Here is an 18,286-nt window from a genome sequence, read left to right as displayed (position 1 = left end):
CATCGCATTTAATCATCTTGCCCTCTGTATATCCCCACACACTTCACTCTTTACTAACATTAAGAGTAAATACTTTTTCCTGACAATTATTTTTTTAAATTGACATATTTGATTGTTCTTCAGCAACTGCAACAGAAAAACAGAATATGCCTCACATTTTAACTAGCTGGCAGTAGCAGAATTAAGGAGTCACGGAAGCGTTTACACCATATACCCTCTGATGTTTAAGTTGTTCTGCAGTACCTAATCTCTCGGCATTTTAGTGACAATAAATAAATAAATAAATAAAGACGGTATCAAACTGTATGAGGAAAGGCTCCTCCTCTGCCCGGCCACAAAGGCGCACAGCCAAAGGGCGACAGGCGAAGGAACGCCACCAACCCCGGCCGAAGGGACGGAGCCTCCCGGCCCAGCTGCTGCCCGGCGTGTCCGTCAGCATGGAGGACCGGGTCCAAGTCAGCTACCGGAGCGACTGTGGCGCTGGGAGGTTGCCTGCTTATAAGGTTGTAAATTTGGACCAGTTACCAGAAAGACCCGTTACAGGTTTATGTCTCTGTGCATGTGGCAACCAGGAGACTGGGGGATCCAGGGGCCAGCTACCACGTAGAGTAAGCATCTAAGAACAGTTACTGGAGGGATGCATAGCATGCATTTATTCTCCACAAAACAGGCTTTCATCTTGATCAGCCATAGAGAGGAAGGGATGAGGCCACGGTGCTGTTTACATCTGCGTGAGCGCTGTGGTTTCTGTGTTGATCCGCTGGCCAGGCTTGTGTTTTTGTGTACGTATGTATCGTGCACATGCGTGCACAGGAATATATTCTCATCCTTGCTACAGGCTGGCCCTGGCAACATGAAGCTATAGCCTCTATTGGGCTACCAGGTGCAGCAACTCCTAATACAGACCTAGCTAAAGCTGTGTTATTTTATCACCTTACTGCTTAATGTTGCTAGAGAGACCATATTTCCACACTAATGCAATTTTAGCAATATACCACTACAATGATTTCTTCTGAGCAAGTGCCTGAAGGAATCAGAGTCTGAATTACATATTGTTCAGCTGGAGTGTAAAATAACCCTTGTAAAAATGAAGCTGGCTGCCTACCAATATTTCTTTTTGTTCCTTAAAAAAAAAAAAAAAAATTAATCAGTGCTCATCAGCCTAAGGTCATGTCAGTACTTGGATGAGAAATCATAGAAGGTGAAAAGCCTGAATGTTAATGAACATTTAGACTTTTCAGCCAAAACAATAGGTGCAATTCCAAGAAAACTACAAAACATAACAAAACCTACAAGCCAAAACTGTTGCCGCAGTCCACACTCCATCCTGTATCTTCCAGCAACACTAGCATTTATGCAACACCGTGCACAGCCAGATCCGGGAGATGATCCAGCTAAAAACAAATCAACATTTTTGGCAGGCAGGTATACAGTTTAATATTTGGTTTAAGTCAATATAATTTTAAGACACTGCCAAACCAGGCAGTCCTGTCCTACCCCCCCATCCCTGCCACATTCCTGATCCCTTCACTGTGCTGATATTAGCACTTAACAAAGCTTCTGAGAAAGGCAGACCAGGGAACTGATTGTCTGCAAATTAATCATTTTTTTAAGCTAGGTTAGTTTTAAGCAACATCAGTCCCCTGATCCAGTGCTCCACAGGACAAAGAACCAGCACAAAAGAGATAAATACAGCCTCCAAAGAAAGTTTTTCAATCTGGATCATGCCCTACATACACTTGTACTGACATAACAGTGAGGACAGCAACCCATAGCTGGTGGGGAAGAAATTACCACTGCTGAAGAAAATACTCATACATGTACTCTCACACATCACTTCATTATGCCTTCTCTACCTCCTGCTTTAATCCTATGAACAAGGCACAGCTCGTTTTCCATAGAATCATAGAATCGGTAAGGTTGGAAGGGACCTCCGGAGATTATCTAGTCCAACCTCTCTGCTCAGCAGGGTCACCTACAGCATGTTAGACAGGGTTGCATCCAGGCGGGCCTTGAAGATCTCCAGAGAAGGAGACTCCACAACCTCGCTGGGCAACCTGTTCCAGTGCTCCGTCACTCTCACAGGGAAGAAATTCCCCCTCACGGTCAGGCGGAACTTCCTGTGCTTCAGTTTCTGCCCATTGCCTCCTGTCCTGTCACATGGGACAACTGAAAGGAGTTTGTCCCCGTCCCCTTGACACCCTCCCTTCAGGTACTTGTACACAGTTTTCTGATCCCCCCCCACCGTCTTCTCTTCCCCAGGCTGAAGAGGCCCAGCTCTCGCAGCCGTTCCTCATGGGGCAGGTGCTCCAGCCCTCTGATCATCTTTGTAGCCCTACGCTGGACTCTCTCCAGTAGCTCCATGTCTCTCTTGGACTGGGGAGCCCAGAACTGGACACAGTGCTCGAGATGAGGCCTCCCCAGGGCTGAGGAGAGGGGCAGGATCACCTCCTTTGACCTGCTGGCAACACTCTTCCCAATGCACCCCAGGATACTATTTCCTTCATATCTTCAGAGTGAAATTCACTAATCTACTCAGAATTCTGTCCTTAAAAAAGGAAAAAGGACAGCCTTACATTCAGCAGTAATTTTGGGGGGATTTGCTTGAATTTTCTTTTAAAGATACCAGATGCTTCACATTTTAAATGTTAATGTTTAAAAACCCAGCTTTCCAGTGGATTAAATCTTCATTTCTGTTCTGTTGAACTTGGGAGTTCAGAACCAAATGGAAGCTATGGGAGTAGTTCCAAATATTTTTCTGTGAAAATGAAAATCAGCATGATTATTCAAAAGCAATAGTCCCTTGATGGGGTTCTAGAACTTAAACAGTTGGGAAATGAGACTCAAAACTACAGGTAATAGGTAAATTCAAGTTTTTGCCTTGGAAAACAGTCTAGAATAATTACCAAGAAAAGGATTCAAACAGTGCTTCCTGGAAAACTATCAAGAGAAGAATGAATAACAGAGAGAATACAGTCAGGGATTAAAGTAGCCAAATGACTACAAAAATAATTTTAAAAGGCTCAAATTATGAGTGAAATGACAGATTTGGATCATGGCCAATAATTGTATCAAGCGATCCGTATAAATTTAGACATGTATGGGATAGAACACCCTATAGGAGAAGGGTTATTAGGGGAACACCTGGGGAAGAGAGAGGGGGAAAATCCTTTTTCACACAGAACCAAGGAAGAGTCTCTTTGTATCAGCTGGGGGGGGGGGGGAAATAAATACTGCTATACGGTACCTGACCAAAAGATAAAATATTTGAGAGAATTAAGGAGGCTATTAAAAAAGTGCATCTTGAAATACATAGTTTAGATCAGACAGCAAACTTGAACATTGAAGAAAATGACACTGGCTGAAGAGATTCAGGCTGGGACCTTTCAGTGTAAGAAATCTTGAGTCAGCAGACAAAAAAAGAATTGCTAACTCTGTGAAGGTGCTCTGCCCACAGATCGGTAGCCCCAGTCTGAAAGATGTCCATTCTTATTTTATTTCATGATGTCTAAGCAAACTAGACCTGGGCCAGACCCGAGTTTGGTATTCACCATCACCCAGGAGTCAGAATCTTAAAAAGAGCAGAATGGCAGGTAGATTTGATCCTCAGCTGAGGTAAAATCCTGATAACCTTGCACTAAATAGGAACTCTAACAGGACTCAGCAGCTGGGATGGCCTAGGTTACACATCACTGAGTACACTGGGCGTACTGGCAGCAGACACATTTGGCAGGTACTGAGGCAATTGCTTACTTTTGCAAATGAATTTAGCAGCTGCATGAGATGACTTGAGAGTGTCTATAGGTATGAAGGGCTGCAGAAGTTCCGTTAGCTCATCATACAGCCCTCACTTCTGACAGGGCCCCAAGACGGTGCCAAGTCATTTGATCTGGCTTAAGAGCCTGGGGCAGATCAGGGTCTAGTGTAACAACCCACAGAGTCTGGTGATCCTTCATGAAATTTCAGGAGCTTGTTTCATAGGTGATCGCCAAAATTAAGGTTTGCACGCATTACTGGAAGGGAGGAGGATGACATTTCTAGTTTGACTCAATGTTTCTTCTTCCCTTTCTCAAAACTTCCATCATCAGTTTTGCACTTTTCCTCCTCTTGTGCTCTACCTGAACTTCTCAGACCACTCCTTTCCTTTCTCCTGCAGTTAATTCTGATCATTCTAAACCTGTCTTTTTTTTGAGGGAGGAGGGGGGTAAGGAACAGAGAGAAGCTTTAACTCTTCTTTTGCTGCATCTGTTTTGCTGCATTTTGTTTTCATCATCACCATCCGCCATGTGTTAACTCCTAACATCTAACAGTTCTTACAGCCTCTGGGCACACATATCTCCTGACAAGCAGAAAAAACATAGAAACTAAATGTAATTTTTACCTTTACATCACTCTTAAAAGTAGCATTATTATGCATGGCCTACTCCAAAACTTATTACATCATCTAAAATTCCAGGCATTCCTTCAAATTATGTCCAGCTTAAACCTAAGGACTTAAACCTACAGGAATTATAATTGCCTATATAACATCATAAGTTAGCTTTTCACTTTGTAAGTCATGTCAAAGAAAAAGCTAATAGCATCATTCCTTACAAATCCAGAACTGTCAAACTGTCTCCAGTTCCTAATACATGCTTGCACTTTTCTGATCTTCTTTCCCAACAAGCTTTCTGATCACCAATCAAAAGCAGATGAGAAATATAGGAAGATTAAAAATTATGATTTTCTCTGGATATCTTGTTTAATTCTTGAAGTCCCTGATAGCAAAGCACATCCATTTTTTTCTAGAAGCTGAGAGAAATCAGGTTTTTGCAATTCTCCTATCTTTTAGAGATTATGCTTTTAAATACTAACCTCCAAATATTTCACCAATGCACGGCTCCCTGCATTTGACACAGGAGCAGCATTCTCTATTCTTCTAATTTTGTGGATATTTTGAGGACTCGGAGATAACCATCTTACCACCACCTTCCTGATTTCATGAAAATCGTATTGTGACAAAGCTTCTGTTTTAGTGGGAAACTTAAGGCCCAAAACTGGGACTGAAGTGGCATGCTGACTGGTTACACTGGTGTGTCAGCAAAGGGCATCCAAACAATAGGTCTAGCTACAGAAAGATTTGGTGGCTATTTTTGAAGGGATCCAGGCCAAGTCTGTAATAATGTGCTTTAAAACTCCCCAAACCTCCCAGTTCATTTGAATAAAGCATCTCTTGTCCCTCTTCCCAGTAGCTACATTCTCTCCCATCTTCCCTTAAATCCATATTCATATCTATTAGAGACAGGAGGATTGGACAGGGGAGGGGCTAGAGACACACAACACACACATCCCCAACCTCGCATTTTCCAAAGGGTGAGGAAGTGGAAAAGAAGAGATTCAAAAGATTTACAACAGCCATGTATTTTCTCTTTTGCCCTTCTTCATTTCTTCCACATACATGGCCCGATCAGAGATTTTGAAAGTCAAGAAAAAACTAAGAAGAAATTATGTGAAATATCTCCCTCAGAATGATTGAGGAAAGTGAAAGAATTATTATTACTGCTAAGCCTCAATCCTTTCTATACAGAATATTTCTTAAGTTCCTTATTTCAAAAGTAACTATTAGATAATTTCATTTTCTATGTAGCACAGAATATGTGCCATTTGTTCACATGCAAATTCAAAAGATTTAAGTTACAATAAACATACAGAGATAATAGATTCATTTCCCAAAATACCTTTGAAGAGATGAGTTTCTTCTATATCTGCAATTTCAACATTAGGTCTCTGTATATACACAACTTTCAGAGTATGTAAGTCTTCTTCTCTACAATTTCCTTATTTTTGATTTGTCAAAAACTAAGAAAATATGCATAAGAGATGAGTGTATCTTTCTGTGTAACACAGTTCTCTTCAACAGTGGATATATCTGTCATTACTCAAAAGTAAAAAGCCTAGCAGTACTTTTTTTCCTCTCGTTTGAAAGCAGCAAATATGGTCCAGTTTCATAAGCAAGTTACTACTGCAAATTTTCATTCGACTCCCCCAACTTTTTGGAAAATGTTGGATCTTTTACATCTAGGATAGTTCTATTCTTATTTGTTTTCCATGTAACATCCTTCTGATTTCTAGTCTCTTTTCTCTCTCCTTCGTTACCCCTATTAGTTCAACTACACAAACAGAGCTCACTGAACTAGGACACATGAAAAGTACATTTCACTGGCAATTCACTGCCCTTTTCTCAAATGTGTGAATATCCTGGTTATGTCATCTTTCATTACATAAAGCAGAGTTATTCACATGACAGCAAGATAAGATCATATCAAATTATAAATTATGTTGTACTATCTCTGGAAATATCACACTAAAATTACGTAAGTCTGTTTTTTTTTTTTTTTTTTTTTTTTTTTTTTTTAACCACAGCCTAATACACTGCATTGCAGATGGCTACCCTGTCCAGGGAAGCAGCTTTGCACTCACTGAAGGTTATATGATATGTTCCCTTTGGTGGCAAAGCTGGCCTAAGTGCCTTCCTGCTATCTCACTCTTGGCTGCTTGCTCCTACTACCACAGTGTATTTTACCACTCAGGTGGTTGGCAGCCCAAATTCGAGTTGAGTAACATTAGTTATTAGGGATATGAACTTCTTTAACAGGCCAGTGTATCATGTAACCATGCTGTACTCTTTTGCTGGCTTTCAGTCTACAGCAACTGACTCTAAATTATTTGACTTTTGCTACAGACCTGCACAATAATGGTTTCTCCACAGACAGACCTTAAAACTAGAAAAGTAGGTAAGTCATGGCTGCTGCATTTGGTCCTTCAGAGTTTGAAGCGTATCACAGAAGCAGAAGCCCTGAAGGGTAGTGTTTTGTTCTGTACATGGTCTGGCCACTACCACACAGAGGGTGATGAATCATCTATAAGGAGGAGTCAAGGAAAAAGAATCTCAAAAGTGATGAGAACAAGCAATGGCAGACAAAGGCAGAAAACCTCTTAGTAGTTTATTTTTTAAACTCCTGAGAGTTTTGAATGCTTTAAGATTAATGCTTTGCTACCATACCACCTCTATACATAGCTGAAAGCCAAAGGCAACCACAGCGAGGGGGAAACTGAGTGTGCATAATCTGTTGTGGAAAGGCCAGATAAGATCAGATGCCAGCAGCAAAGTAGAGTACATGATCCTACATCCCAGAGAAGATCACCAAGGAAAAGATGTCATAGGACTAAACAAATCACAGGAGTCTTAGTGACCAGTCTTGTATACCTACAGCATGTTGACTGCTGTACAGTGGGTTGCAGGGCAAACTGGTGACAATCTGCATGTTTACCTACCATGGGTAACATGAAGGAACATTTGTGGAACCAGTGTCAAAGCAGAAGTAAGGATGGTTTCTCTCCAGATACATTCACTTTAGCTCTAATCAAGTTGTCTTAATCAGACCTCATCTCATGAAATGAACTGATCAGTTACAGAAGATACCTGCATAGTAAAGAAATTCTTGAACTTAGCAACAGCTAGTCTATTCACTCTAAACCACTCTGTCCAGAACACCACAGGGAGGAGTAAATTTAAAATCAAAGAGGTAGCAAAGTAGTTTAATATTATTTCAAATAAGAAACTGTATCAAATCTTACAAATTTGTAAGAACTTACTTGCAAAGAAATGGAGTAATACGTTATTTGCATTTAGGAATCCAGTAATGCCTTAGCTGTGCTAGTTATTACTACAAGCTACTGGCATTTCTGCAGTATCTTCTACTCAAAGATCTAAAGTGCTTTACTAACCATTTATCAGATAAAGTTTGAGGGGACCACTGAATTGCAGCCATATATGCAGTTCCACCACTAATATGGACAGAAAAAAAAATCAAAATACTCATCTAGAATTTCTTTTACAGTTCAATTGTAAAATATAAAAGTGACTGTAATAGAAATTAGAATTAATACTTCTACTTTTGCAGAGACCTAAGCAATTCTAGCAGTAATATCCTTAATTCTGAGATATCAGGTCTGAACATTTTTAGATGTGTTATGTAGAAATGAGTAGGCAATTAGCCTGAAATCAAATCCTGAATACACAACATTTTTTAATCTTCTGATTAAAAGCAATAAGCAATTGTTGGTGCTGCTAGAACTGAATGAAAATTGGATTTTCTCTTATAACATTCATAAGATTTAGTTAAGAAGACCTTGTATTCATATCAAACAACAGGAGATATCAGACTAACCTGAAAAAATATTCTAGAAAGCCGAAGGGGCCAAAAATTCCTATTACAGAAATAAACTGACTGAAATGTACAAAGGGTCTAAATTTTATAAACCAAATGCACTCTGTAAATATCAGCATCCCAGCAGACTTGGAAAAATATGCTTCAAAACTATATGAAATAATAAACATGGTTAATATCATAAGCACAAAAGACACTGAAAAACATCATCAAGAGACATATGGTGAAAAAGGGTTACAATCTCTGCATTATTAGTTCAAATATTTGAATATAAGATTTCTGACAAAGTTGCTCTTAGAAGTATTAACAGACATTAGTCATGGGTGAAAGACAAAGTACTCCTAAACCAAAAACCAAACAAGAGGTGAGTTGTAACAGAATTTCTGACAGACTGTATCCAGCTTTTCTGTTCACTTACAGAAGGTTCAAACAATGAAATCTCAGTCCAACTGTAATGTTATGTTTAAGTAGGCAAGTGGTAGATCCATTCACCTCCACACACGCTATAAAAAGCCCAAAGAAAAACAGGACAACATCCTCCTAACTAAAAACAGCAGCAGAACGTAAGGTGCAAACAGAGATAGTAGGCATAAATTAATGTTAGATTCATTTTAACTATATAATGTTAAAGAAGGCAGTATAGGTGAGAACCTGAGTTCTGGATGGCCCTGCTTACTAAAAATGTATCAGCACTGCACAGAACTGACTGTTTCACAGAGTACATATCCAAAAATTTAATACAGACAGAGTACTAGGACACCGAGGAGATAGTAAGTGTATTTCAGGCATCCACCTGTTCATTGTTATTTCAAATGCAGATTATTTGTATTTCTTATAATTGCTCAAGACCTCAGAATTCACGAGACAAGAAGAAGAGACATTTAAGAGCTACAATAATATTCTTCTTCCAAATAGATCGTATTTAATATTGAAGAGGATCCAATTTCTGTTAAATATTTTTAGTATGGTAAAGCAATTTTCATTTTTAAGATCATACAGACATTTCATAGAATTCTGTGGATCACGTGAGAAAAAGCAGTAATGAAAGTTAAACAAATTATCTTCCATCAACACATCCATTGTCAGCATCAATATGTTCATATTCTGAATACCAAAAAGTACCATAGACACTGCCACACTGTTTGCCTCTGTTTGTTACTGTAACAAATCATACTCATGATTACTAATCTGCCTGTTGAACAGAATGTTTCTATGAACTTAGATCTGAAATAACTTAAAAATTCAAACCCTGATATCACCAAAACTGTCCTAGAATTACAACACATGCAAAGGTTCCACTCTACAATGCTTGCTACAATCTTACTGAAATCTATTTAAAAAAATGTCATCTTACAGAAGTTTGTAGTTAATTTGATTTTACCTTTATTAGCAAGATTTCCAGGCAAAAAGTGCATTTTGAAAAGAAATCTAACAAAACAAGATTAAAAAAAAAATCTAGATAAGCTATAATTCTTAGATTGATGCTATCTGATTAAATCCTTACTTGTCTACTCCAGGAAATGGATACTGTTTGTCAGAAAGAATATGCAGCATTCTCAGGCTGGGTTTTAGAAAGATTAGCTCTATACAGTTGTCCGACTGTCTACAGGTGTTTCATAAGAATTTCAATGGAAACTAGGGTATGTATTTACACATTCCACTGCTGAAACTGGTATCTCAAACACAACAGCTTTGAGCATGATATAAACAGCTTTGTTATCTGCATTAAATGATATAGATAAACCAAAATAACAGAACCAAAACGCACATACAGATTTTTTTCAATTTTTAAATTATTTTAACATCCATTTAATAGAAGTCTTTGGTTGAAGAGATTAACATTCAGATAAAATTCCATTACAATAATGAAAAAAAAAAGACTAGCTTCCACAGTGGGTTTCCATTACTTTTGAATTTCATACCAGAACAGGTTTGACAAAACAATTCAGCTTCAAACTACAGAGGAGGTTATGGTTTATATGGTCTGTGTAATTGCTACCTCAGCTGTAATCAGTAGCAAATAAAAGTGAAATAAAGGGCAGAAGTTGTCTTGGAAAATCTAAGTTATTAAAAAAATTACTTAAGATATACAGCAACCTTCACCCAGTATCTTCACTGTACAGTGCTTATATCACCAGCTAACCTGATGACCATAACTAACATTTACATTAGATATCCTTAATTGTTTTATACCACGTTTAATCATTGCTTTACAAAATCTGGTAGATGAACTCCATTCTACAGATGTAGAAGTACTATAGAACAGAGAGTACAAATAGTTTGTTCAGTCACTCAGAAAGCTAGCAGCACAGCACCAACAGAAGCCAGGTCTCCCAGTCAACCCTCCATAACTTTTTGTTTTTCTAGAGTAATCACAGAGAAGCCATGTCAGCTGTACTTGAAATTCATAACACTGAAAAAACATTTAATATCTTATTTTGCTTCAAATTTTCTTTTTGGAAAGACTTAATTTGTCTCCAGATGACAGGAAGATATTTTGGAAAGAAATCTAGTTATCTTTCAGGTGTACTGTTAGCTATGAGCAGCAGACATAAGTTTTTGCAGATATAGCTACAGGGACTCAAAGAGCCTTGTCCCATACACACTGAAAATTTTCTGCAATTACAAGCATTATGAGAAGTAACAGAAGTTACAGTATAAGGCAGATGAACACTAAAGCCTTAGATCCAGAGGGACTTGAGACATACAAAGAGGCTGCATTTTCCTGGGTTAGTCTGCAAAACACATGCTCTGGGTCACAAAATGTGGTGACTGCAGTATCCTCCCCAGGCTATTGCTACGTTTCACCCGACAATGATGGGGCTGCAAGAGGTATCACTGGGAGAGGCTCTCTGATCGCTTTACAACCTGAAGGTGGTACTCCCTACCAGAGTATGGAACTTACTATGAGATGCCAAAAAGATCAGTTTGGGATTGTATAGGCATCATTTCAGGATGTTTGGAAAGGCAGGGAAAAGGAACATCAAGGCTGTCTGGGAAGGAACAAGCATGTGAAAACAGAAGGATAAAGGGATAAAAGGGGCCAGCTGCATGCAAAGATGTGGCTGGTCAGTATACTTGTCCACCCATGCTCTGCATGCTACCACCACAGCTTGTCCTATCTTCTTATTAAACTCCATCTCTAACTATTTTCCTGAGTAAGGTGACTCTAATTTGCATGAATGCATGTGCGTGGAGGTCTAAGTTCCAGCAACTGCAGTTAGATCACAGGGGCCTCAGGTGCCAGCAACCGGAGGTCAGAGTGCACACGTATTGTCCAAGTATGTGCGTCAGCGTGGGACTGCTAGGGGACATAAAGATAGCTAGCTGACACAGAATCACAGAATGGTTCAAGTTGGAAGAGACCTTTGGTGATCATCTAGTCCAACCCTCAGCATAGCCCCATACGGGGATTGAACCCACAACCTTGGCATTAGCAACACCATGCTCTAACCAACTGAGCTAAACCTGCCCCCCAAAACACGTAGGGTAAGAGGCTTAGGAGCCAAGTATGGAGTGGCTACAAGTCTGAGCCAGATAACAGAGAGACCAGAGGGGTTAAAGAGCTGGCTCGTGTAGGGAGCAGGAGTTACAAGCCAGTTACTGGAGAGACCAGGACACCTGGGGTTTGCCTACCGGTAAGCCTGGACTACCGAAGAGGCACGTTTACATGTGCGTGGGACAACTGGGAGACTAGGGGATCTAGGGGCAAACTATTGGTACAGTAAGTACCTAAGGCCCTTTATCAAAGAGATACACAGTGTCTTTATCTGTGTGGGCCCGTATGTATATAGGTCTGAATACCAGCAACTGATAAAGGCGCCAGCAACTGGGGTGACCAAGGAATCCAGGAGCCAGCTACTGGGCAGACTGCATGTCCAAGACTGGTTACTGGTGGGATTCATGTTGTAAATATATTTTGCATGAACAGGATTTCATCCTGCTCAGCCAGAGAGGGGAAACAGATGGTGCCAATGGCCTCATCTTATGTTTGCATAAAATGCTGTCTTCTGTTTCTGCAGACCTATGTTACTAGCCAGGTACATATACATGCGTGTGTTTGTGTGTGTGTGTGTATATAAAAAATATATATAAAATACATATATATATATATATATATATATAAAATTTATATATATTATATGTGTGTGTATGTATGTATGTATACATATGTGCCTAACAGGAATAGAGGCTCAGTCTCTCTAGTGGCTGGGCCTGGGGTCATGAAACTATAGCAGGTTCACCTTTGTCAGGCTATAGGTTCAGCAGCTCTTCACATGGACAGAATTGAATATGATTTTGTTATAGCCTTCTAAATTATATTTCCAGCCATAACAGAGTCAGAGTGATAAGCAGTCATTAAATGATATTTAAAACTTCAGGTCTCATTAAACATTATGAAGTATTATCAATTAAATTAAATGTAAATCAAAGAGAAAGAGGCAACGCATCTGCATTCACAAAGCGTGGAATGCCCATACACTACATCTGTGGGCAAGGCATGTGAAAAGCGTGAAATGAAGACACACAATCCCACCAAGTCAGTCAGGCCCATCAAGGGATCTTTGCTACAGTTCAGAGACCCTTTAATACCGTTACAGCGCTTACCATCTAACTTTATGGAGTAATTCACATTACTGGGGCTAACAAATGAATATACACACACAGATGAAAAAGGCCAATCTGGGTCTGGTGCTACACAAGAGTCAATAACCCAGGCTTGAATTTGGAGTGCCTGCTGGAGATATTGAGGATAACTCAAATCTTGCAGTGAAAAACTCATGAATCCTGAAAAATGTGAATCTACTCTGCGTGGTTAGGAGTGGCCACACAAGGCCAGCAAGGTATCCATCTCACATGTTTTCCATTATTTCAGGTATCCCAACTCTCTTCTTTGTATTACTCTGGATTAGAGTGAGTTGACCATAATACTCTTCCAAAAGCCACACACATGAATAGCAGCACTACCAGTTGGCTTCTAAAGGGTCAATTAATTTGAATTTAAATTCAAAAAGGTTAAAAAAAATTTTTAACATTTGTTCCTTTCACTATCTTCCCAATAGAGATCTCAATATTAACATACTGAAAAAAAACATGGTAATTCTTGGATGTATTTTCTTTATAAATCATTTTATACAATTATGATACACAGCAAAAGAAAACATCCAGAGCTATAATTACACAAGTTATACTAACAACCAAATAACGTCACCATTACATGACAACAAACTTCTATGAAATACTAATGTAAATAAGCATTGCATCACTCATAAGCTTTTAAATTCTCTCACTGTACATGACAGTAGTTAACAAGCACTTACCAGCTTTGGGTGGATTTAGTGTTTTCATTTCCAGCCTCCAAGATTTATTAACTCCATTACACGCTTTTGTAGTCTTTACTTTTCCAGTTGACTCCACAGACTGTGTAAAATTTACATTTTGATTCTGGCTATGTATTTTAGAAAGGGCTCTTGCATGTCCTGGAGCACTTCCCTGTTTCTCATCTACCTGCAAAAGAGAAACAAGATCAGCATAGTATTTCATTCATGCAGACAAAGAAAAATGGAAAACAGAACAACAAAAAGATCTTAGTAGATGCATAATCCTCATTAGTAAAATGTAGTAAGTATCATTTTTACTGATAAAAGACAAGAGAAAATTAGAATTCAAGATGATAATTTGCTACAGCTGTCATGCAGACTTGGGCATTTCTTCACAAGTCTGAAAAACAGAATGACCCATATTACCATGGCAGCTTTACAAGTTACATACAAATTCTGACATCTTTTAATAAAGCAAGGTGTTACTGACTTAACTGGTACTATAAATCAGATATTGTTCATATTTATGAATGAAAAATACCAAACTATCTATGTAACATGTACATTGTGTACATCCAATGCTCATGAAAATAAATGCATGCACACAATACCAAACACCATATACACAAGTAGTGTGCATACAGTGTTATGAACTGCATTTAACAGAAGTCTTCCATTCATAATAACATTAATAAAAATTGTGATACTTTTTTAGATATCAAAAGTTTCAGAGAAAGTTTCTTGCAGCAAAACCACAACTTAATGTACTGACATTTCTTAATGTTATTTTCTGCACTGCTTTTGTCAAAGCTTCCAAACATTCAAATCCAACAAAGCCCAGGCCAAGATGCAATCCATGCCTCAGCTACACTGAAACTTACATTTGGGCTCAGTACCAATTACTTCAATTTGGAAAACATTTTTTTCTCCTGCTTCACAGAGGTGAGAGAAATCTGAGAAGCAGGATCAGATTCAGTAAAAGCAGAGATATGAAAGTTTAATCTAAACAGGCTGGTAATTTAAACAAGGATTGTTTGTGGTGAGCTCAGATGCTATCTTTTAATAGCAAGACTGTACAAACAAATATGCTTTTTAGGGCACTGTTCAGTTTACCTCTTTTGATTTCATTTCTTGATCCGATTCCTTAGTTTCACTCTCGAGACAAACCGCATTACTTTTTCCTGGTGGTATAAACCTTGGCCTTTTGGCTACACTTCCTAGCACTTGACTAGGAGCTGCTGATCGCCTCATACTTAGTTGTATTGCTCTGGATGGTGGAGAAGGAAGGAAGGAAGCAGATAAGACAACTGTACCCAGAACAGGCTTTAAATATAAAAATACATCCACAGATAACAATATAAGCATTATTGAAAAAAAAAAGCTTGAAAGCTTTTAAAAAAATTCCAATTCCAAGTAACAATTTTAATTCCCAAGTATAATGCAATTATGAAAAACTAATGTAACAGCAATGCGTTAAGTAAGACAAAGATGGACTACATTTCCACTATATAACTTCAGCAGTTGAACACTTTTTCATTTGAAAACCAAATAATGCAGTTCAAGAACAACTGGAGCTCTCAAAATGAGCAACATGGAGCTTCTTATCAAACTTACATCAGTCTATGAAAAAAGAGAATCTGAAACAGAACTAACTGTTCTAAACACTTGAAATATCTAATTTTGAAAAGAAATGATTATTAGCGCACAACGAGCAATGAATATTTAAGTTATATGAAATATATGGGAGAAGTATTTTGCATTCAGGTCAATTATATTGATCATTCAGACTCACTATAATAAGACAAGAATCAGTAAAGAATGATCTCAAACTTATAATGGAGATTATCAATTTGTATTATCTGTATTTGAACAGCAGAAGGAATATAATGTAGAAGACCATTATTCTCCCAAAAAAACACAGGACAAAACCAAACATATAAAGTTAATATGACAAAGTATATTTCCAATCATTACAAAAAAAAAAAAAATCATCATTCATACTCTAAAGCAGTGGAAACAACAACAACAAAAAAATCCAGTATTGTTACCCAGCAGAACAAATTATGACTAGCATGGTACAGCAATTACTGAAACATCCTTTGGTTTTTTTCTGCATTTCTAAGTGGACTGTTTATTTTAATTGCTGCTCTAACTATTAGGTAAGAGTAAGCCATAATATGATTTACAGACACAAACATCTCTACAGCATAGAAAGCACATTGTAGTACTGGTCTAAAAATCACTGTGTATCTGCACTTTTTTATGCTACTCTGCACTCTAGTGGCCTACTATCTACACAGCAGCCTCTTTTTGTTAAAAAAAAAAAAAAAAGTTACTGACAGGAGTACTGTCAAAATACTTTGCAAACATGCAGACAGACACCTGTAGGAGCACCTCCACCTCATAACTGAACAAAGAGCACATATACAATGCTGTTAGTAGAGGTAAACCTTAATGGCAAAACGGCCTTAACTGCTACAATTTCCATTATAGATTGGCTATTAAAAAATGCAAGGAAAGTCTCTGTGTCAATAGGTTTAGCAGTTCACATTAAGTTGGGCCTACTTGACACAGTGTTAGCACAAGCACTTCAGTTAACCCTATATGAGAAGGGGTTAGCCTCACCGTAAGAGTGGAGGAGCACGTGCAGCATTAACAACTGTTAATCGCTGAAAGCTGCAAAGGTGCCAAGAACCTTCCAGAGGAGCAGACTGCCAGCACAAACCACAGCCAGCTATTAGATGCCATGTGAACTTGAACAAGCCAGTCCAGAATCAGGTGTTCTCTACTCAATCCTGTACCTGATGGTGACATGCTGCGAGAGAGACCAGGGTGCCCCCAACGCTGCATGAGGACTACGCCAAGCACAGCTGGAACCACTTCGCTCACCTGCCCTACAAGCCATGATATTCATAAAATTGCATTTATCTATTAATAAAGTGTTTTGGCCTTCAAATCCATTTAGTCTCCACATCACCGTTTGATTTTAAATCTCAACAATAGATTTGTAAGAAGAGTTCTAAAAATTCTGAAAAAGCTTAAAGATATGACCCTTGATAACTCAGTAACCTCATTCATGTTAAATTTAAGAACATCCAAGAGTATTATGAGTAGCACCTATTCACAACTATGAAAACCATTAGCATTTTCTGCTTTTTTAAATATAATACTGCTTCTAGTAATACATATTTTCTCTCTCAAGATCCTCAAAATACAAGCTTTCATAAAACCTAACAAATCAAAATATAAAACATAAACTTTCTATAATACTATACAGAAAACAAGCCATTACAGATGTGCAACAAGTGATTGATACTAGATTTTTTGCATACACTCAGAATACACGTAGCTGAGTCTAGTTTAGCCAAAAATGTGTTTCAAGAAACAGTACCACATTACAGCTAAAACAACAGGCAACCAAGTGTACTCCTTCTGATCAGATAGGCACCAGCAAGTTGAATCACCCTGTCCTGAAAATACTGTAAAGTGCTGTTCCAAGGAAACAGCTGGATGTAATGAGAAGAGCACTGCTGCCACTTTCATTAGCAAAGTAGCCCGACCAGATTAAGTGTACCATGAAACCACAGCCTAAGATGTCTCACAAAATGTATCTGTTTTCGCAAGCATTAAAATAGGCAACAATTATTTCCTTAAAATAGCTTAACGGCTGCATTAAAATGAAGTATATTACAAACGATATTTCAAAATTTTATACCTCCAACAGAGTATTATGCATGGAGCCCCATTAAAGACAGCTGCACGACCCATTACATTCCAGTTTTAGCACAAATCTAACATGCTGCTTTTTTGAATATTAAGAGATTCCTGGCATATACGACTGGGCTACATATTTTTTTGCACGCAGCTGCAAATATGAGACACAAGGTAAGTTTTACACAGTTACCAGAGACAACAAATGTATCTTCTCGTATATCGTATTGGTGAAAAATCACTCTAGACGAGCAGTAGCTGTGAGGACTGGGGGAGCTACAAAACGCAATGGTACTCGAATGGCTGTTACCGCAATGGTGCTCGCATCCATAGTGAAAGAAAAAACCATTAAAGAAGCCTGCCCTACACAAGATGCACATACGAGATTCACAGAGGTTCTCTGAGAAGAAACAACCTGGGCCAGATGCTAATCGGTATCAGGAGTTGGGCAATGAAACATTTCAATATGGATTTTAAAGAAAATTAAAGCGTTACAAGTTCAAAAATCGAAACCAAGCCCCCGAACGCCCCCGATTACCGCGCTACGAGCCAATCAGGTCGCCTGCCCGGCGGGCGGCCGTGAGGAGGGAGCCGCTCGAGGCCGCGCGGCAGCCGGCCCGGGCCCGCCGGGGACGGTCACCGGGGTGGGGGTGGGGGGGAGGCCCGGCCGCCTCCCCGGCGAGGAGGGGAGAGGGGGGAAGGGGGGAGGAGGAGCAGCGGCCCCGCCGCGGCCGTACCTGCGCGGCGGCCCCAGCTCGGCCGCTCGCCGAGCCCCGCACCCGCCACTCAAGCGTCCCGCCGTAGCCGCCGGCTCCCGTCAGCCCGCGCGGCGCGGCGCGCACGCGCCCTTGGCGGCTCAGCCCGCCGAGAGCCGGGCTCTCCGCCAAGTGCGCATGCTCCTGGCGCGTGCCTGCCGTTAGCTCAATTGCGCGTGCCTGACCTTACCCGCCCGGGAACAGCTGTTGTGCGCGTGCGCAATGCCACCTAGCCCCACCCCGACCTGCCTGTCGGCTGCGCATGCGCGAAGGTCTGGTGCCGCACTCA

General features: G+C 39.6%; 1 protein-coding gene across 1 annotated transcript in view; it reads right to left on the bottom strand.

Moving 5' to 3' along the window:
• The window catches only part of RAD54B (RAD54 homolog B), a 65,958-nt gene extending 49,553 nt beyond the window's left edge, over positions 1 to 16,405 (bottom strand). Inside the window, exons 1-3 of the mRNA XM_062568356.1 lie at positions 16,333 to 16,405; positions 14,645 to 14,798; positions 13,532 to 13,718 (exon numbers count right to left, since the gene is read on the bottom strand). Of these exons, the coding sequence (XP_062424340.1) occupies positions 13,532 to 13,718; positions 14,645 to 14,782 (325 nt within the window). The 5' untranslated portion in view covers positions 14,783 to 14,798; positions 16,333 to 16,405. The remainder of the gene's footprint in view (positions 1 to 13,531; positions 13,719 to 14,644; positions 14,799 to 16,332) is intronic.
• Between the last annotated feature and the right edge of the window lie 1,881 nt (positions 16,406 to 18,286).

The sequence above is a fragment of the Rhea pennata genome, chromosome 2, assembly GCF_028389875.1.
Source record: "Rhea pennata isolate bPtePen1 chromosome 2, bPtePen1.pri, whole genome shotgun sequence".
In the NCBI taxonomy this organism is placed as follows: domain Eukaryota; kingdom Metazoa; phylum Chordata; class Aves; order Rheiformes; family Rheidae; genus Rhea; species Rhea pennata.
This window is presented reverse-complemented; position numbering and strand designations above follow the sequence as displayed.